We start from the raw sequence: 21,598 nt of genomic DNA on the forward strand, positions 1-21,598 counted from the left end.
TGCTATTGAGTGGCCTTTCAGAAATTATTTCTACGGGTTATACTGAAAATTACATTTTAATAAGTCTTTTAAATTAAGTCTCTTTATATAAGCATAGTTTTAAAAAAGTGTTTTGAATCCTATAGTGCTAAGTTAGACTCTAAGAAGTATTCATTTATATTCTTGATCCTGGACTTATATTTCATGGCCCAGTATATGAACAAAAATTTTAGATCCATATAGGGTTGCCAGTCTTTTTTGTCATATATGGAAACAGTACCTTCAAAACACCTAAATTCTATTTACTATTGCTAACAACTTGGAAAGATTGAATATGCTAATACAATATGGTAACCCAGATGGATCCTGGAACAGAAAGACGACACTAATGGAAATACTAATGAAATCTAAACATTCAGAGCCTAGTAATCAGAAACATACGAATGTCAGTCTTTTAGTTTTGACAGATGCACGCAGGTGATATAAGATGTTAACAGTGGGAGAAACTGAGTGATGGATATACCGGAGCTCTCTATACCATTTTGACAACTTCTGAATCTGAAATTATTTCAAGATTAAAAAGCTTGTTAAGGAGTTCCCTGGTGGCTCAGAGGGCTGAGAATTTAGCATTATCACTGATGCAGCTTGGGTTGCTGCTACAACATGAGTTCATTCCCTGGCCTGGGAACTTCTACATTCTGTGGGCACAGCCAAAAAAAAAAAAAAAAAAAAAGCCTGTTAAAAACTAAAAATGGGGAGTTCCTGTTGTGGCATAGTGGAAACAAATCTGACTTGATCCCTGGCCTTGTTCAGTAGGTCAGGGATATGGCCATGAGCTGTGGAGTAGGTCTCAGATGCGTCTCAAATCCTGCATTGCTGTGGCTGTGGTGTAGGCTGGCAGCTGCAGCTCCAATTTGACCCCTAACCTGGAAACTCCATGTGCATAGGGTACAGCCTAAAAAGCAAAAAATATATATAATAAAAAATAAAAATGGGTGGTTAATAACCAAAGAGAAGGCAAGAACAAATCTCAAAACAAGGGACAGTTATATGAAAATTAAATACATTTAGCTTTATGAAAATCTGACTGAATTGTCCCTATTTTTCTTTTTTTTTAATAATGATTTTTATTTTTTCCATTATAGCTGATTTATGGTGTTCTGTGTCCCTATTTTTCTTATTTTGGCTTGAGCTACAAAATATTTTGACATGCATTAGTATAGATCCATTGGATCCATGGATTATCGGCCATGCGATAGCTTTATTTAATTTTGATTTACTGTAAATGAGATTGTTTTTCTCTCTACTTTTCTTAGAGAGCCTGTAGAATCAGGTAACCTACTTTGTAACCAAGCAGATGTTTAACCTATGTCCTTTTTTTGAATCCAGTCTAATTCTGTATAATCCCAAGTTAGATTTTTTTTTTTTTTTTTTTTTTTGCTTTTTAGGGCCCCACTTGCAGCATATGATATGGAGATTCCCAGGCTAGGGGTCAAATTGGAGCTGCAGCTGCCAGCCTACACCGCAGTCACAGCAATGCATGACCCAAGACGCATCCATGACCTACACCATAGCTCACAGCAGTGCTGGATCCTACCCCCTAACTGAGGGCAGGTATTGAACCTTGGGTCGTTAATTGCTGAGCCACACAGGAACTCCATCAGGTTATAAATTTTAATCAGGGTATGTTGACGGGATCCTCTCCAATAGAAGACTTATCTTTTCTAGGATATCCTTGCTGCAGATGACCCTAGGGAGAGTCAGAATATTCCCACCTCATTTCTCACTATTAGGAGGGAGTGGCAGGGTTGGAGGGAATCAGACGGCTCATGGCAGGGCCAGTCAGGAGCAAACTGGAAGAAGCTGTTGCAGACAAGTGCCAGTAGAACAGATTCCAGCCATGCAGCCACAAACCTGTCTGGTTAGTGCACATGCCTGGGAGAAGCTTAGGGTGCAGTAGAATCTCAGTTCCTGCGAAAGGGAATTGGCTAGAGCACAGCTGCTCAACCTGAGGCAGCATGTTGGAATCATTTGGGCAGATTAAATAATGCCCACACTCCATCCCTACAGGTGCTGATATATTGGGCATGGAGTGAGGCTTGATCATTTTCAGAAAGCTTCCCCTGGGGCAGTAATGTGATACTCATTGGCGCCCAGGTTGGCAAACCGTGCTTGAATGAGTAAGGGTCTCCCCTGTGGAGAAGGATGACTGGTGTGAGCCCTGACCTGAAGGGCAGAAGCCAGTCCTGAGACTGATGCCATAGAGGGGGAAAGAGCGTGACTTGGGGAGCAGAGCAGGATCACAGGGCTGCAGGGTGGTGTTCTGGCTTGAAAGTGTCTGCACTAACCCTGTCCCTTTTAAAGTGACCAAACGCATAGTGATTTTCCTGTGACTTTCACGCATGTAGCACCAAATGACTTGCATCCTGGGAAAGCCCTTAGTTCCAGGACGGTGGTCACTTTAGTCTCCTTAGTCCTGGCCAGAGCATCTTGTACGGTATCCTCTTAACAGCATCTCCAAAAAGTAGCTCTTTGCCTCCTGGCTTCGTGCATGACAGAATTCTCACATAGTCTTTCACTTTTTACCTTCCATTTTGTTTCTGATAAAACTGGTTGGAGAGAAAGAGAGGAGTGGAGAAGAGCTATGGATGCTTATATCCTTCATGGTTCACTTGGAATCTGTTCTGCTCTACACTTAGCTATGCTAATTAAGTGTAGTTTTTCAGTGTGCTCAGCAATGAGGAGCTTCAGAATGCAGAGGGAGATGCAGTGGAAAGCAGTTGTTCTCAAATTTTAGAGTGCATCGAAGTCACCAGAGAGCTTCCAGAGCCTCTGACTGGGTATGTCTGGGGAGAAGCTTGAGAATCTGCATTTCTAACAAGCTGATGCTTTGGGGCTGGAAACCACTCTTTGAGAACCACCAACGTGAAGAGACTTGACACTGCACCAGGAATATCTGGTTGTGAAGGCTCACTTTAAATCTAAGTTCTCTCATTTGTGAAATGGAGAAATGAATATTCATTTCATCAGTCATCATGAGCAATGCCCAGGATATGGCATATACTTTCATTCTCTGAAAGATCTGTGTTTCTGGTAGCCTCCACTTGGGGATGGTTGGATATTGGATTGAATGTTTTTAGGTTAATGCTTCCAAAAATGATCATCAAAATCAGCTGGGGAACTTTTTGCAACTCTGAAGAGCCTGGAGCCCTCCCTCCTTGGAGATTGAGTAGTTCTGAGGAAATGCCTGGGAACTAGTGGGTGATTCTGGGAATCACAGCGATTCTGATAGTCAGTTTTGAGAACCCCCGAGGCTGAGCAGCATTTCTCTAGGGCAGGGCTTCTCAAGCACTGCAGCTTCATTGAATCAACTGGAGCACTTTAAAAGATCCTCATGCCTGCATCCTGTCTCCAGAGAGTATGATTTACTCGGGTTGGAGCACAGCATGAACACTGGGATTTTAAAAGCTCTGCAAGGTGTTTCTGATATGCAGCCGCGGTTGAGGACCACTATTCCAGTGTATTCAGAGTAAGAAAAACATGGAATGTTTGTTAAAATGCAGATTCTTGGATCTAACCCAGAGCTACCTAAACAAACTCTCTAGGAGGGCTAGAAACCAGGAATCTGCATTATTAGTTAATGCCTTGAATTGTTAGCCTTAACAAACGGAGTATGAGAATCATAGCTAGAGGGTCAGGATAGAATCCCCCATTGAGTAAATATTGCCTGATCGCACCTGATTACATAGCAGTTTACAGTGGACTTGACTGTACCTCATGGAATCCCCCACATACTCACGTGAGGCAGTGTGGGTTGTTATTTTCCCCATTGGATTGATGAGGAAGCTGAGGTCATGGGAGGCGCTCCCTCTAATAGCACACTTGGGGATATAAATATAGATCAGGCACCTGTGCCTCCCTGAAAGGAGACCATAGTCTAGTGGGGACATGGGACAGAAACAAGAATGCAGGTAGAAAGAGATAAAATAGGAAAATTCAGAGAAGGAAGGATTGACAAGGTTGATATTATCAGGAGGTGCATCTGAGGAGCCTTTTTGGAAAAGGTGGCCCTGGTCTATCTTGGAGCTGATAACGTTGTACTTTCCTTTGAGGGTCTGGAAGGAGAATAAATAAATGACCTTGGCCTCGTGGTTGTGCTCTTTTTGGTTCCCTTTATTGGGTTTTCCCTAGTTTTATAACCCATGCTGTGTAACATCTTTGCATTATCATCTCATCATCTTTATAATAAATTCTGCTTTTCTTTTGAGATCTTTCTGGCTGTTTAATAAAAATGTGGTTTGTCTTTGAATTTTGCAAATAAATGATCATTTTGACTTCCCTAGAATAAAATTTGCAACCCAGTTTTTTTCCACGGAAGATGAACTGTATGATATTTTCGTAGAGGTGGGTAATTTTTTTAGCTACAACTATCTAATTAGCCAAAAATAAACATCTATACTGTTATGACTGGGTTATTAAATCAAGGAATATGAAGAAAGTTTCAAGGACAATGGATTTATTTCTAGCACAAAAGAGACAGTAAGAAATAAAGCTATGACTGGCAGTTGGATAAAGAGCCAAGCTCTACTGGGATGTGCTGTTTTTTTTTCTTTTCCTACAACATCTGTCTTAGTTATCATATATAATACCTACTTTCATAAAGCATCTGCTTCCTCATGAGAGTCGTATGAAGACATGGATAATGTTTATCATTGATAACATTTGAGAAAGTTGGCTTCAGTGGTAGTCTTTATTTTCAGTTTTTGTCTTTTTAGGGCACACCTGCAACCTATGGAGGTTCCCAGGCTAAGGGTCCAATTGGAACTGTAGCCGCCAGCCTAAGCCAGAGCCACAGCAATTCGGGATCCGAGCCACATCTGCAACCTACACCACAGCTCATGGCAATACCAGATCCCAAACCCACTGAGTGAGGAGCCAGGGATCGAACCCGCATCCTCATGGATGCTAGTCGGGTTCGTTAACTGCTGAGCCACACGGGAACTCCGAAATATGCAATTTTTAATAAATGAATTTTACTATTTTAAAATACAGTGCATCTTTTAAAAAACATATATTTGTAAAGAAATGTGATTATATTTGTCCTTTAAAATAGCCACTAAAATTTTAAATGCACATATTCTTTGACCTACCAAGTCTGTATGTGGTAATCTGTCCCATGTATATAGTGACAGAAGTGCACAAAAATATATGAAAGGATATTTGTTGCAATATTGTGTATGACACCAAAAAAAAAAAAAAAAAAAAAAGAGAGAGAGAGAGACGACCTCAATGTCCATTTGTACAGGATTGTTTAAATGACTTATGGTTCAGCCCTGTGATGGAATATTCTGACATCATTGAAAGAATGAGCTTGATATCAAGGTTATCTTAAGGGAAAAAATCAAGTGGTAGGACAATGTGGATAAAGTAAACTCATTTGTGCACTGAAAAGGATATATATTTATGTATATACAGATTTTCCTAAATATGCATAGACAACTCCTGACATGGACACAAAATCTGTCAAAAATTCTTAATCATAGGAGGCAACTGCAGCCTGGGCAGGGTATAGGAAGGGGATATTTTTATTCTTCATCATGTACCTCCTGAATTCTTAGGATTTTGCTGTATTTATTGTTTTGAAATTAATGGCTAAAAATACTTATTTAAAAGCAAAATGTATTAAATTTGTTTTATTTATTTATTTTAATAATTTAATAATAGCTTTATCTAAATTAAAGAAGCCCTTTAATATTAAAGAAGCCCTCAGTTCTAGACTAAGAAATATTTCCAGGCATGTTAAAGGAAGAAAGCAACCTGCTTCAGTTCTAATTTGAAATATTTGTTGATTTATGATGAATCATCCCTGAAAAAAAAAAATCACAGCCCAAAAAAATTAATTTCCATTATTTAGAAAATTGACAAATAATGCCAGTTGAGAGTCTCAAGATTTGAATTGTAATAGTCTAAATTGAGGAGATTTTTGCCCCCTGGTGTTTATGCTTCTCTTGAAGTGTCATGGAAACATTTGATAATGATTCAACCATACTGAGCTCTTTACTTCATTCGCAGTGTTAGGCTTTTGTGCAGATGGATCCTGATCATATGCTGTTTTTGGATTGACTCCTAATTTTCAGAATCAGAAATTAGTGAAAGATTGTTTCTCATCATCTGAGCTTCTCTTTAGCCCCAAGATAATGGAGGATTGTTTCAAAACATGAATTCTTTGCCCTTTTTTATGATTTAATATAACATGTTTCCAAAGTTGGTGTTTTAAAGAAAACCTTAGTAATTTATAAATCATTTCTTACATACCTCTGATATATTTTCCACGAGGACAATGACTTGTCAGCTTCCATTGTTCCCCATTCTGATACCGTAATTCTTGCAGTTATCTTTGCGATTTCTACTTCTTTTTGTTTCTACTCTTTCTATCTGCTGTTCACTGCTAGTTTTAGACCTCTGAGAGAGAAGATCTGATTGGATGATGTAGTCAGTATACATTATTTAAAGAAACACTTGAAGATAGAATATTTTCTCTTCCCAGGTTACCCCACTGACTTTAACCATTTGTGTTTGGCCAAAGGAAAGCTAGAGTTTCTATTCCTAGTCTAATCAGATGTGTCCAAGAAATCAAGGTCATTTGAAACATAATAACCTCTCCTACTTAGAATTTAATCTTTTGGGCAGTTCACCAGTCCTACAGCCCAACAGAAGGAATTTTGTATTCTGTTAAATTTACCCCCAGTGCTACTTCAAAAATTAGAAAAAAAAATCACCCTGGGGAGAGCTTAGGTTTGCACTGCATAACCTACACATTCTAGATTCAACTCATGAGTAGTGTTTGCACTCCTACTTGGCATTTTTCCAGGTGGACAACGTAGACTCTCAGAGATTGTGACCTCCTACGTTAAATAGAGATAACAACATTTCTTTGCAGAAGTGCCGTGAGGGTTTAAGGAGAATGTCTGTGTAAGCTAAGTTGGAAAATAAGTGACACAAAGAAATTATAATAGTACAGCTTTATTGAGTGTGTACCAAGTGCCAAGCATTATTCTAAGCCCTTTATACATTTTTTTATTGCTTTTTAGGGCTGCACCTATGGCATATGTGTGTTCCCAGGCTAGGGGTCCAATTAGAACTACACCACAGCCACAGCCACGTGGGATCTGAGCCACGTCTGCGACCTACATCAGAGCTCCTGGAAACACCAGATCCTTAACCCACTGAGCAAGGCCTGGGATCAAACCCACATCCTCATGGATCCTAGTCCGTTTTATTAACTGCTGAGCCACAACAGGAACTCCTATGCATATTAGCTCTTTGATCATCTGAGCAACCCTATGAGATTTACTCCCATTTGACAGGTGACGCAATAAGACTGTGATGTGCTTCAGATTACATGGCTAGTAAAGGAGGGAACTGTTAACATATAAACCAACCCTGTGCCTGGCCTTCTTTCTGCCCTTGAGTCTGTGGCCTTCTGAGTGCCATCCCTTGTCAGAACTACAGGTGAAGTACCTCCCCATCTTATGTTTCATACTGTTCAGCCACAGTCCTCTGTTCATGATGCTCAGTGACTCCCTTGGGAATTTGGAGCGTGGCTTCAGGGCTTGCACTCTGGGCCAGCTGACCTACTCTCTCTTTTTTTTTTTTTTGTCTTTTTGCTATTTCTTTGGGCCACTCCTGCGGCATATGGAGGTTCCCAGGCTAGGGGTCCAATCAGAGCTGTAGCCGCCGGCCTACACCAGAGCCACAGCAACGTGGGATCGGGGATCCGAGCCGCATCTGCAACCTACACCACAGCTCATGGCAACGCCGGATCGTTAACCCACTGAGCAAGGGCAGGGTCCGAACCCAGAACCTGATGGTTCCTAGTCGGATTCATTAGCCACTACGCCACGACGGGAACTCCTGACCTACTCTCTTTACCCCTTTGCAAAGCTGAGCATCCTTGATCCTGTTGGATCACCTCACAAGGAGCAGCAGACTTGGGCCAGGTGCCTTCCTTGGAATTCCAGTGAAGACACTGTCTTCAGTCTGTTCTGTCATCATGTCTTCGTGATCTCTCCTCTTCACTTGTCAACACTGAGTATTTTAGGTAGGGTTTGTCCTTAAGCAAGTAGGTGACATTTGCCCCTTTAAACCACCCGCTCCCTTTGTTCTTCCCTTGTCACTCTTTCACATATCGGCTGAATTAGAAGGTGAAGAAATGGGAGATTAGTGGAGGAATGGAAAGGTTATTTAGACCACTGCTTTGCAGACTTGTATGTACAAATGAATCACCTAGGGACCTCATTGAAATGCTGATTCTGATCTGCTAGGTCCGGGGTGGGGTCTGGGATTCTGCATTTCTGACATGATTCTGGTGATGCCAGTGCTGCTGTTTTCTAGACCACACTCTGAGTAGCAAGACAGGGGTACCACTTTTCAATGGCTGAAGCTCTACCCTGTTACTTCTTCCAGGAACATTTAATCCAAAGAAATGAGCCTGTCTGGGGGAATTTAGGTAATGAGACCAGCAGCTGGAAGGAGCTTCTCCATTCCAAACCCTACTCTAGAGTACACTGCTTCCCAGTGAAGCCATTCCTGGTTGGAAGAAAGGATAGTGTGAACCCGTTAGTTTGTTTTTGTTGTTGTTGTTTTTTGTTTGTTTGTTTGTTTTGTTTTTGTCTTTTTAGCTGTTTCTTGGGCCGCTCCCTCCGCATATGGAGGTTCCCAGGCTAGGGGTCGAATCAGAGCCGTAGCCACCGGCCCACGCCAGAGCCACAGCAACGCGGGATCCGGGATCCGAGCCGCATCTGCAGCCTACACCACAGCTCACGGCAATGCCGGATCCTTAACCCACTGAGCAAGGGCAGGGACTGAACCCGCAACCTCATGGTTCCTAGTCGGATTCGTTAACCACTGAGCCACGACGGGAACTCCCTGTTAGGTTTTGATATAAACACTGTAAAAAGAGGCATCTTCTTCCAGTTCAGTTTAGTGACTCTCAGCTGATGTGTATTCATTTTCCTTAGCTATAAGGGAAAGAGTGTGGTTTTTCTGCTCCTCAAGGTTGCCTTTCCCAGGACGGGGGGAAGTGACTGATTGAACTCTTCCTGGTGAAGGAGCCACATGTGTACCTCGGTGTCTCTTTCTTTGTTCCTTCTCTCATCACCTACATAAAAGAAAAGTAAGTCAGCTCCTATTTCCCTGCCTTTTGATTTGGAGTCAGCTCTCTAGGAGTGTTTATGAATAATTCCGTTAGAAAGGGTTTGATACTAATATAGATAATGAGACATAGCACACAGCTTTGCAGGTGGAGGTGCTGTGTGGGCAGAACCCCGGGAAACCATGTAGCCAGTTCTCTTTGTTACAGCAAAGGCTTATGTTCTGTTTCTTCTTTCAGGGAGGAGAGCACTGTTACTACCAGGGCCGCATCCGAGGAAACCCTGCCTCATTTGTGGCATTGTCAACATGCCATGGACTTCAGTAAGTGTCCCCAAAACTTTTTGTATCATCCATTCTCTCAGTCACTTTATTTTCTTTATTTTTAAGGCACGGTGATCAAATCTCTATTTTATGTCAAGAACTAATTTTAGTTTACTTTTTATTTTTTTAGGCTTTTTAGGGCTACACTCGTGGCATATGGCAGTTCCCAGACTAGGGGTCAAATCGGAGCTACAGCTGCCAGCCTACGCCACAGCCATAGCAATGCAGGATCAGGGCTGCGTCTGCAACCTACACCACAGCTCACAGCAATGTGGGATCCTTAACCCACTGAGCAAGGCCCGGGATCAAACCCTCATCCTCATGGATACTAGTCGAGTTCATTCCCTCTGAACCATGATGGGAACTCCTTATTTTATTTTTTACATTTTTTAATTTTTTAAATGAAAGTGCTTAGTTGATTTATAGCATTGTGCCAGTTTCTGCTCTACTGCATAGTGACCCAGTCATCCATATACATACATTCTTTTTCTCATAATTTCTGTCGTGGTCTGTCCCAAGAGATTGGACATAGTTCCCTGTGCTGAACAGAAGGATGTTATTGCTTATCCGTTCTAAGTGTAATAGTTTGCATCTACCAATGCCAAATTGGTTCTTCTAGGGTTGGTAGAAGGACTGATTTTAAATCATTGGTGAATCTGCTTGTTTTCTCCCTTGTGGTTTGTAAACCAAGCAGATTGTTAAACTAGAGTTCCAGAAACCAGGGGCTCTAGGATTATAATATACCTTAGTGGTATTTGAAACATAGTTTCATCCAGATGGACAGAGGAATGGTTTGGGTAACTCTAGTCTGTTTCTGTGGATGGTTGCCCCTGGGTACCAGTTCAGCCCTTCCTCCTCCTTGATGTTCATTTTTATATTTGGATGGAATAAATTTCAGGAGATGGAAACTCCTGACTTCTTGTACAAAGTCAAAGGCTGTAGGTGACCTCAAGAGCTCATGTGTGTTAGCTTTATTTAGCCAGAATCCCACCCACCCTGCAGCAAACTCCCATTTATTCTCAGAAATCTCTAAGGAACAGAGTTCCTCCTTCCTCAGGGCCTTGCTTCCTTTCTCAGAACCTTCACTGTCAAAGTATGGTTGCTGATATTTAATGTGAGAATACATCTACTTCCTCCGTCCTGTCAATGATGGAGATACCCAGGTGGGCTGTCTCTTACTTGTTTGGTGACCCCTTATAAAGCTGCTGGGTCATCCCTCAGCATTCTGCTGAGGCTAAATCATCCTAGCTCCTTCTCGTTACTTTTTTTGAACACACACAAGCCAGTAGCTTAATTTAGTTTTGGGAAGTGTTTGTTTGGAAGCTTTAAAATACTTCCTGTCTGTTACCCAGTTTTTGATCTAATAGATAGTTTTTGAGCATCTACTGTGTGCCAGTCCTGCCCCCAGGGCTCCCAGGCTAGTGGGGTATCTGAATCTTCCCAGCTTTGAACTATGGAATGTGATGGGTATATTTGTTTTCTTCAAGAAAGAAAAAAAAAAAAAAAAACTGAGAAAAGTGCCGACTGAGAGTGGGCACTGAAGGAAGAGGTCACCCCTTGAGGGTCCCAGAGAGATGTCGCCTGCAGAGGGTGGACTGGGCCCTGAAAAGGCTTTGATGGCATCTTCTAAGAGAGGGGTTTGACTAATAGGTCTTAAAGAAGATAGGGAAGAGATCTATTGTGAGAGGCTGGAAAAATCTAGCCAGGCTGCCTCAGTCGTGCCTCTGGTCAGGCTCTGGCAGTAGGTACAGGAGAGCAGAAAGGAGCAGTGCAGGGGTCAGTCGAAAAGCCAGAGAAAGATCATGTGCCTGCCAGCAGGACAGACCTCCACTTGCTTATCGTTTGTTCTAAAGGACTATTTTTACTAATTTTGAGCACATTATCATGAATAAGGAGACATTCTTACAAACATGAAATCTGTACCTCCTATCTGAGAGCCTGGCAAAGAGAAATGTCACCATCCCCTTCAGCAGTGACAGTGTTATATCTGATCTCAAGATGAACACAGCTGTCAGCCAAGAACAGTACACTGGCCCTGTTGACATTTGTGACAGCAAATGTATATTGTAGGGGAGTCACATAAAAAAAGAGGCTTTTTCCTTCCTCTCTCTTCCTCTTAAAATCTCAGTCAGGAGTTCCTGTTGTGGCTCAGCGGTAACAAACCTGACTAGTATCCATGAGGATGGGGGTTTGATCCCTGGCCTTGCTCAGTGGGTTAAGGATCCTGTCAGTTGTTGTGTAGGTTCAAACAGACACAGCTCAGATCAGACTGACAGCTGCAGTTGCAATTTGACCCCTAGCCTGGGAACTTCCATATGCCCTAGGTACAGCCCTAAAAAGCAAAAAATAACAATGTAAGCATCTTGCCCAGTACGTGTTCCAATTTTTCACCAGTTTTCCAAATGGGCAGATTATTATGAGAATCAGAGAGAGGGTATTACTGCCTTCTAAAGACCCTAATAGACCCGAGACTCTCAGACCAACAGTCCTTTGAAGGAGGATGGAAAGGGAACTTTACGGGAATTTTAGTTTCTGAATGAGGAGTAGAACTGAGCCTGCTTCCCCTGTTTTAACTACATAAAATTTACTTATTTCCCTTTTCATTTAAAACTAAGCAAAGAGAAACAAACAGAAAACCCACCAAGTGTAGGAATACTGTCAGGATTACGTACAAGTATGTTTCAGTGTGCTTAGATTTTTATGAGTGTGTCAAATACATTTATGCTTGCTTCTTCTTGTTATTTATTATTACTTATCTTGATTTTACCTTCTGAACAAAAATTGCTGACAGAAGGATTAGGGGAGCTCTTTCTAGATATTAAATAATCTGGGTTGTCTCAGTTGCCGTGACTTAGATATGAGGTATGCTATTTCATCCATGACTCATCTTTTATAAACTATCAAGTGCACGTTGAGTTTTTTCATTTTTCTTGATTTACTGAATTCCATTAAAGAACATAAAGAATAGAATAATCAGATTCCTATCTTTTCCATAAAAAACCTGTAAGAGCACTTTTTTTTTCAAATTCGAAGGACAAATGGGTAATATTTTAGTATGGGTATATTTGATGTTATGACAAAATCCTATAACTATGGGGACATTAAAGAATGGACTCAAATGTAAGTTTATTGCCCTCTTGTGGCAATTTCTAAGAATGACTGTTTTCTTTCAAAATCTTGTTTTGATGCAGCCTTTTAAAATTTTAGCTCAATTGGCTGGTAATGACTTGGTCCTAGCTATTGATTTTTATCAATTATAGGCTTCTGATGGACTCAGTATACTTATTAGAATTTATATAACTGTAACAGGTGTCAATTGTCAAAGAAAGCAAATGAATACGGATGCTTTTTAATTGTTAAAAAATCAAAAATGGCATATTTTCATATAGGTAACCAGAATCCTCCAAATATGGATGGTATCAGAATCTCCTTTGTTTACACTGTGGACCATAATGTTTAAATTCCATAAAGTAACTGATTTTTGTACTAGAACAAAACTAATTCAAGAGGAAACCATACCTAATATTATTTAAACAAAATAATCTGCTTGCTCCTTAATCGCTGTAGCCAAATGAACTTCGGCAGAGGGTACAGTTTTCTGGATGGGACTGGCCAGTTAATAGACTGTCTACTGCCATATTTGGTCTACTGTTTTGATAAGGCTCCCCCCACCCCACATTCCCTAGGACGTGTATTTTCAGTAATATCTTACAAACTGCCTCTGTTTATGTTGAAATTCCAGACGCAATATCGTCCAAAGTCACAAAGTGCACTTTGGGTTGAAAACATTATGGATGTGAAAAGAACAGCTCTAAGGATGTATGAAAGTTGAGGACATGTGGAAGATGTTACTTCAGAAATGAAAGAATTTGGATAGAGACAGAGATGGAAGCCGTTATAATTATAGTTCATGAAAACCAGCTGACTTCAGTAAGCCAGCAGTGAAGGGCAGATACTATTCTGTGGTTAACAGCTTGGGTGTCGTGCAGTCATTTCCACCTAACGCTGAAAAATGACTGCAAAAGATCACAGCCTCACCCCCCTCAGATGCCTGGATGGCGAGACAGATTCCTTCAGTATCATAAGGGACCTAATCTCAATGTAAGGACCACAGTCCTCTATAGAGGTGGCTATTGTGATCTCTCTGAGCTGGAGTTGAGGCTTAAGATGCCCTCTGGAGAATTCTCAATTGGCTGATGATCATCTGCAGCCTACAATGTCTAAAACTGGACTCCAGGTTTGCACCCTGCTCCCTGCGTCCTGCCTCACTGTGCCCATTCCATTCTGCTCATCCTGCAGCTTTTTCCATCTTATTAAATGGAAAATCCATCTTTCCAGTTGCTTCAATCAAAACCTTGAAGTCCTCACCGACTCTTTCTTGCCAACTCCAAGAAAATCCATTAACAAATCATATTGGCTCTATTTTCAAAAAATAGCAAGACCAGTTCGTACCATCTCTACCTGATCTGAGTTACCTGATCTAAGTTACCATCTTCTTTCACCTAAATGATTGCATTAACTTCACCATTTCTATCCTCCACAGTAGTTTGAGCAGCTTTCTTAATTTTTATTTTTAATGGTTGCACCTGGGCATAGGGGGCACCTGTTCCTGGGCTAGGGGTCAAATTGGAGCTGTAGGTGCAGGCCTATGCCACAGCCATGGCAACACCAGACCTGAGCCACTTCTGTGACCTATGTCCCAGCTTGAGGCAATGCCGGATCCTTAACCTACTGAGCAAGGCCAGGGATTGAACCTGTCTCCTCACAGAGACTATGTCGGGTTCTTATCCCATTGAGCCATGATGGGAACTCCAATTCTCTTAAAATTTAAGGAGCATTGCATTTCCTCTCTGCTTAGAACCCTACAGTGGCTCCTAACTGTTCTCAGAGTAAAAGCCAAGGCCCTAAGGGTCTCATAATTTGGCCCCCTCTATTCCTCTGCTGTCATCGTACAGCACCTCTTCCCATCCCACTCTACTCGGCCACTCTGCATCCTTGATTTCCTGGAATATGCCAAGATGCTCTTACTTTGGGGCTCATGTCTGAAATGCTCTTTGCACAAATACTTTCATGGCTCGTCCCTTCACTTCTTCCAGGCCTTTGCTTGAATGTATTAAACAGCTGAAATTCAACAGAGTCGATTTTGAAGGACTTATTGGCTTTAGTCAAGATTCATGAATTGGGGAGCATCCGATCTAGATGATAGAAAGGAGCTCTGAGCTACTCAGAATGAAAGACTCCTATAGGCAGAAGGGAGCAGGAACAAGGAAGTTGGGTTTTGTTATTGTAAAGTTACTTTCCTTTAGAGAAAGGCAGGGGTCTTTCAGGTAAATTACCTATCAGGTGATTCCTGAATCTACTGGCTGAAGATTCCATTCCTGGGAGAGCTGTGTATAATAGAGCTGCAATTAAGGTCATCTCTGTTTGGCGACATGGGGCTTAGCACAATTGACTCCATTTGGGGCCTCGGTTTTGTTTTTAACAAATGTCATTTCTGTGAAGCCTTGCCCTGACTTTCTCTATAAATCAGCCATCCTTTCCCCTGATCTTCAGACCCAATCCTCTGGCACCATTTTTTCCCCTTAACCTGCTTTATTTTCTTCCCTAGAATTCATCACCACTAATGTATTTTTAGTTATTGATTATATATTTATTGTCTGTTTTCTCTAGAATGCATATGAGCACCATGAAGGCAGAGAATTGATCTATTTTGTTCAGGACTATCTCCCCAATACCTAGAGCAATGCATTGTAGATATTCTATCAAGTCCTGTTGACTCAATGAATGAATGAAGGGGGTGACCCATTGCTGATAGGCAGTTCAGGACCCAATTTGTCTGCTTCTCCTTTTACTGGTTATGCAATCTGAGCAAGTTACATGTCTCTTGGGCTTCAGTTTCTTTGCTTGTATGTTGTGGACAGTCATGACTCCCTCATAAACTTATGGGAAAGAGTCAGTGAAGGTAAAGTACTTAGCTTGTGGGGCATTGTTAGAAGGCATCGGCTCGTATTATTAGAGCACCTTCCAGATGGATGATGGGTAGACCATTCTCAGTCTGACCACCTGCATCAGAATCATGGGGGGTTGGCTTAAAATGCAGCTTCTTGGGCTCCGGCCTGGAAACCTGAGGAGGGCCCTGAAAGTTTTTCATTTTCGCAAGCTTTCCAGGTGACTATTTGCATATTCAAGTGTTGGGTTTGTGTGTCAGAGGGAGGAATAATGGAATTAGGGAATTGTAATCCTGAGCCTGGGGAAGGTCAGGATGAGGGACCCTGATGCTTACAGGGAATCAGAGGGCCAGGCCTTTCCCTCTCAGCAGTTTGTCTAAGTGTGTGTTTGGAGTATGTTTCTGCAGTATATGGTGTGTATCGGGGTATGGTATGTGGTATGTGCGTGTGTGTGTGTGTGTGTGTATGCTGTGTGGTGGTAGGGGGGTTTGTTTGTGGTACATGGTGTATATGTGTGTGTGGGGGTGTAGTGTCTAATGTATGGTATAAGGTGTGTGATGTGTGTGTGTGTGTGTGTGTGTGTGAGATGTGTAGTGTGGGGTCTGTGTGTGTGTATGCATGTGGGAGGGTGTCTAATGTATGGTATATGGGTGTGTGTGTGTATGTGACACGTGTGGTGCAGGGGTGTATTTGTGGCATGTGATATGTATGTGTATGTGTGTGTGTGTGTGTGTGTGTGTGTGTGTGTGCATGTGTGCATGATGTATGGTGTGGGCTATGTGAGTCTGTTGCATGTCATATGCATCCTGTGGTGAAGGGTGGGTCTGGGAAGTGGGCATTGAGAAGAAAACTGGTCTTCCATCTGCTGCCAATTTTAAAATGATCTTGTTCTGGAGTTCCCGTCATGGCGCAGTGGTTAACGAATCCGACTAGGAACCATGAAGTTGCGGGTTCGATCCCTGGCCTTGCTCAGTGGGTTAAGGATCCAGCGTTGCCATGAGCTGTGGTGTAGGTCGCAGATGCGGCTTGGATCCCTCATTGCTGTGGCTCTGGCGTAGACTGGCAGAACCTCCATATGCTGCGGGAAGCGACCCTGGAAAAGGCAAAAAAACAAAAATAAATAAATAAAATGCTCTTGTTCTGAGGCGCGAGTCCATTCCCAGGCCTAACTCTTCTCTTGTCCTTGGCAGCGGGATGTTCTATGATGGGAACCACACCTATCTCATTGAGCCAGAAGGAAATGACACCGCCCAGGTAAGTGCTCCTTCTAGTTACCCTGGTGGATGTAAACATCGATGCTGGGAGCTTTTATCCCATCTTTTTTTTCTTTTTTCTTTTTTCTTTTTTTTAGCCTCAGGAATGTTTATATGTATCTATACACACATCTATATACACACACATATATGTATTTCAATCAAATAGTGAGTAAGTCAAAACCATCGTGACCTTTTTAAAAAACGAAAAATCCTTCTCTTCTATTAGGTTGGAAATACTTGCCTTCTGAGGTGTTCTGAAGCCTTCGTTTCTATCTCTCCTGTCACGTTCTGTGGTCTGTCTTAGTCTGCTCATGCTATCACTATAAAATACGGCATGGCTTCAACAGCAGACATTTATTTTCACACGATTCTGGCAACTGAAAGTCCAGGGGCCACCGGGCTCTGTGTGTGTTGGGGTCCGTCTCCTTGTGGTGCAGACAGCTGCCTTCTCAATGTGTCCTCACATGGCACAGGGAGTGTAAGGTCTGGTGGCTCTTCCGCTTCTTAGAAGAGCACCAGCCTTATCCAGCGAGGACCTCGCCCTTATGACCTCTGTGACCTTTATGACATCCTCACAGGCCCTGTCTCCAAATACAGTCACATTAGCAGTTAGGGCTCAAACATAGGAATTTTGGAAAAGACATAGACATTCCATTCGTAACAGATCAAATTCATAGACAGTGTGACTCTCCATCCTTTTACTTTGCTAGATTCCAGATTTTTCTCTATTAGCCATTGTTGGTAAGGCCCTGAGCTGATAAAGTTTAGAGAAATCTAGGTTTTCTCAACTATCTCTCACTTGAGTTGAAACATTGATTTCAACAAATTAGAAAAGGGTTAATCTTACTGGCTCCAGGTAAACAATGCACTACCATCGTAGCTCCGTCCACACAGAATTCTCCCTTGTCCCATGGAACATTGGCCAAACACTTAATGCAAATAATTTCAAGAAATACACATTGTCTTGCCATCCATAAACAATCTTGTGTGGGAAACTGTTTGTGTGTTATTTTCTGGGGACCCACTGCCAGGTGTCCTGTCACTTTGCTTGACAAGTGTAATTTTTTTATCTTTTTTATTGCTAGGGCTGCACATGTGGCATACGGAAGGAAGTTCCCAAGCTAGGAGTCGAATCAGAGCTGCAGCTACTGGTCTACACTGCAGCCACAGCAACGCCAGATCCTTAACCCACTGAGCAAAGCCAGGGATTGAACCCACATCCTCATGGATCCTAGTTGAGTTCGTTACCGCTGAGCCACAAGAGGGACTCCTACAAGTGTGATTTTTCAGAAGTAATATCCTAAAACTTGACTCTTTATGACATTCTTTTCTTAGTAATTGAGTGAAGCCAGATGAAGTTATTTCAGTGTTCATTAAGTTTTCTTTGATGAAACTTGGCATTTTTATCTGTTGCTTTTTCACAGACGTTTGTATGACACTTGGATTTTGAGGCAGGGTTGCTTTGGGCAGTCTGCTTGCTCCTGCCATTCTGTTCCACAGGAGAAGACTGTTGGTTTGTCAGCCTCTCCCTGGTAAAGCTCTCCTGCTCTCGAAGGGAACAGGGCTCCATGGAAACAACCAGTTGTAAAAAAAACATTAACCCATTTTCCCCAGATTTCTTACTTCTCCTTGGGGAAATTGGTGCACTTATTTCTTTTCCATTACCGCAGGCTTTGGCGTCTCTGCCTGTGAAGGTATTTGGTTTCTAACAGGATATCTCTCTGGTGCAGGGAGAATACAGGAGGAGGGAGTTGGGAGGGGTTACGCATGGGTTCATTGCCTTTCCCAACACAAGATAACACGTGGTCAAGCTCCAGTTCTTTTAAGGTGTCAGCTTCTCCAGCTGCGATTGCCTGAGGCTGGAGTTATCTGGTTGTACAAGCCTTATCTCTCTCGTTTGTGTTATTTCAGGAGGATTTCCATTTTCATTCGGTTTACAAATCCAGACTGTTTGAATTTCCCTTGGATGATCTTCCATCTGGTATGATCTTCATATAGTGACTTTTCATTTATTAATTTATTTTTTTCTTTTTTTTTTTTTTGGCCACCCCACAGCATATGGAGTTCCCGGGCCAGGGATCAGAGCCAAGCCACAGTTTGGACCTAAGCCGCAGCTGTGGTAATGCCAGATCCTTAAGCCACTGTGCTGGGATCAGGGATGGAACCTGCACTCCAATGCTCCCAAGATGCTGCCGATTCGATTGTGCTACAGCGTAAACTCCATAACAGTGACTTTTTAAAAATACAACTTTAGTAATTTATTTTAACGCTTTAGAGCTAATTATATAGGGAATATCATAACCCGCAACTGCTCATAAGTGACATCAAGAGAAAGAAAATGTAAACTGACCTCATGTTTATAGTGGATGAGTTTGGAAAGATAGAGGTTGAATATGATGAAGGAAAACTTTTTAAAATTATAAGACTCAAAGGAAGGTATTACCAGAGAAAGAATGTTAAAGCAAAACTTGTCTGCATAGGTGGAATATATAAAAACTCACTCGTGGTGAAATACTGACTTTGTAAACACAGGGATGTACTGTTAATTATTTTCCCATTTGTCATTTCCTCATCCCTTTTCGCCCCAGAATTTTAAGAAAGAACTATTGTAGATTAACATTTGTTGTTATTATTACATGCTGTTGTGAAATCGGTGTTTCCTTCTCATATGTGTTGATGGGTCTATTATTTATAGATGTGAGTTGAGAGTTGCACCCCCTCACTTTGGCCTCCTTAGTGGCAGTGATTGTGCTGAGTGTGTTTGTCTCTGGCTACACTGGGCTTCTTCCTGTGCTCCTTGTGAAGGGAAGGCACACGTGGAATATCTGATGTGGAAATGCTTCCTCCCCGCCTTATGGCCCTGACTATGGCCATCATACATTCTAATTTTTAAGCTCTTGTTAATCTTGGCAATAGCTCTGTGAGGTCAACTTTATTATTCCCATTTTAAAGGAGAAGAAAAGGCAACTCAGCTCTTTTGTCTTTTCCGGGGTCCATAGCTAGTGAAGGGATGAGCCGGGGTTGGATTATGGCTCATGAGAATGTACCTTGAGAGAGAGACACAAGGGCAAATGGAATGATTACTAAAGCAAACCCTAAACTACCACTTAGGAAAATGACCTACAGGCTGCATCGTTCCCCACTGGAAAATAAAAGCAGTACTTTCTAATGTCCCTTCCTCTCTGAAATAAGTTTGCAGCTCCTTGATCTTTTGCAGTTACCCGAAAGAGAGACAAAACCCACCCCTTCGCTCCTACTGCCAAAGGGATAGAAGATCCCGTTTCATAGAGTTTGCTATTTGGAAAAATCTCCAAGTGAGCATATAGATGCTTTTACTTACCCAGATACTTTAGACTGTTCCTTCATTATTTTATGAAACTTTTTACAATTATATTATGGGAAGAAAATAAATCATGACTAGCTGCCTGAGAACAAAGTTACAATCTAATAGGCATTACTGGAAGCAATAACCATTAATTAATATTTAAAGTAATAAATAAAGATTTCCCCCAGGGCCTTTATTGGAGGGTTGCCATGATACGATCTTACAATTTTTTATTTTTTAATTTAATTTAATTTAATTTAATTTTTTTCTATTTTGGTCTTTTTGCCTTTTCTAGGGTCGCTCCCTCGGCATATGGAGGTTCCCAGGGTAGGAGTCTAATCCGAGCTGTAGCCACCGGCCTATGCCAGAGCCACAGCAATGCGGGATCCAAGCCACGTCTGTGACTTACACCACAGCTCACCGCAACGCTGGATCCTTAACCCACTGAGCAAGGCCAGGGATCGAACCTGCAACCTCATGGTTCCTAGACGGATTCATTAACCACTGCGCCACGACGGGAACTCCGGCGATCTTATAATTTTTTAAAAAACTTTCTTCAGGGTTTCCTTTCAACAGAAACTTTGGAAGTGACTCAGTGGTTTTGCTATTAAAAATGAGTTTTGAACATATTCTTTGAAAACTCAAATCCGTCTCAATTTGTTCCTGGTTTTCTTTTCTTATCAGAGTTGACAGTGTCAATTTTAAGGGCGTTATTTGTCTCCCAAGACACTCAGACTTACTAAGATGAATTATAAGGAAATAAGAAATAGGCAAATGCCAACACTTCAATTTTTGTGATATAAGCTCAAAAGTAAGCTTATTTATTTTAGGTTTAATAAAGTGTCACTGGGTTATGAATTATATTATGTCTTTTTCTTGCTATGTCATGCATTTCTCAGAGATAGAATATGAGCAGGTGTTCCCCAAACTTGTTTGACTGTGGAACATATTGTTTCACATGACACATCTCCAAGGACTAGTGTTCCTGGGAATACATTTAAAACACGCAGTGTTTTAAAAATCACGACAATGAAAAACCAACCAACCCAAACAAAACAGAAATAGACTCATAGATATGGAGAACAGGTGGTGGTTGCCAGAACTTGGGGCAACTTGGGGCAAGACAGGGATGGGGGCTTGGTCAAGTAGGTAAAAGGGGGTTTTGAGGTACAAACTTTAGTTATGAAATAAATAAGTCACGGGTAAAACATAAGGAATATGGCCAATAATATTGTCATGACTTTGTATGGAGAGAGATGGTATCTAGAGTTACCATGGTAACCATTTCCAAATATATATGAATAGAATCACGGGGATGTACACCTGAAACTAATATATTGTAGGTCAAGGATATGCAGTAAAAATTGCAACAATGACACCAGCACACTCCCCTGGTGGGGTAGAGCGTTTCTATTACCCCAGTAACTTCCTTTGCGCCCCTTCCCTAGCAGTCAGTCCTTTTCCTGACTTTCTCACAGTAAATTAGTTTAGCCTGTGATAGCTCTTCATGCAAATCAAATCATGCACTATGTTCAGCTTTTTTTTTTTTACTTAGTACATGCCTAAGATTTGCCAAGGGCAGTAGTTCATTCTTTTAAATGAGTATGCTCTTATTG

At 41.7% G+C, this 21,598-nt stretch overlaps 1 protein-coding gene across 41 annotated transcripts in view; it reads left to right on the forward strand.

Annotated features, from left to right (window-relative positions):
- The window catches only part of ADAM22 (ADAM metallopeptidase domain 22), a 237,340-nt gene that overhangs the window by 139,395 nt on the left and 76,347 nt on the right, over positions 1–21,598 (forward strand). For all 41 annotated transcript variants that reach the window (XR_014815729.1, XR_014815730.1, XR_014815735.1 and 38 more), the window contains exons 5-7: positions 9,371–9,453; positions 16,592–16,655; positions 18,569–18,638. Coding sequence is in view for 29 of the 41 variants with exons in the window: in XM_021063337.2 (XP_020918996.1) it covers positions 9,371–9,453; positions 16,592–16,655; positions 18,569–18,638 (217 nt within the window). In the remaining 12 variants the exon portion in view is untranslated. The remainder of the gene's footprint in view (positions 1–9,370; positions 9,454–16,591; positions 16,656–18,568; positions 18,639–21,598) is intronic.

Source organism: Sus scrofa, chromosome 9 (genome assembly GCF_054392235.1).
Source record: "Sus scrofa isolate SSC_HxYL_T2T_F1_AM1 chromosome 9, Sscrofa_HxYL_maternal_Yorkshire_Landrace_v2.0, whole genome shotgun sequence".
NCBI lineage: Eukaryota > Metazoa > Chordata > Mammalia > Artiodactyla > Suidae > Sus > Sus scrofa.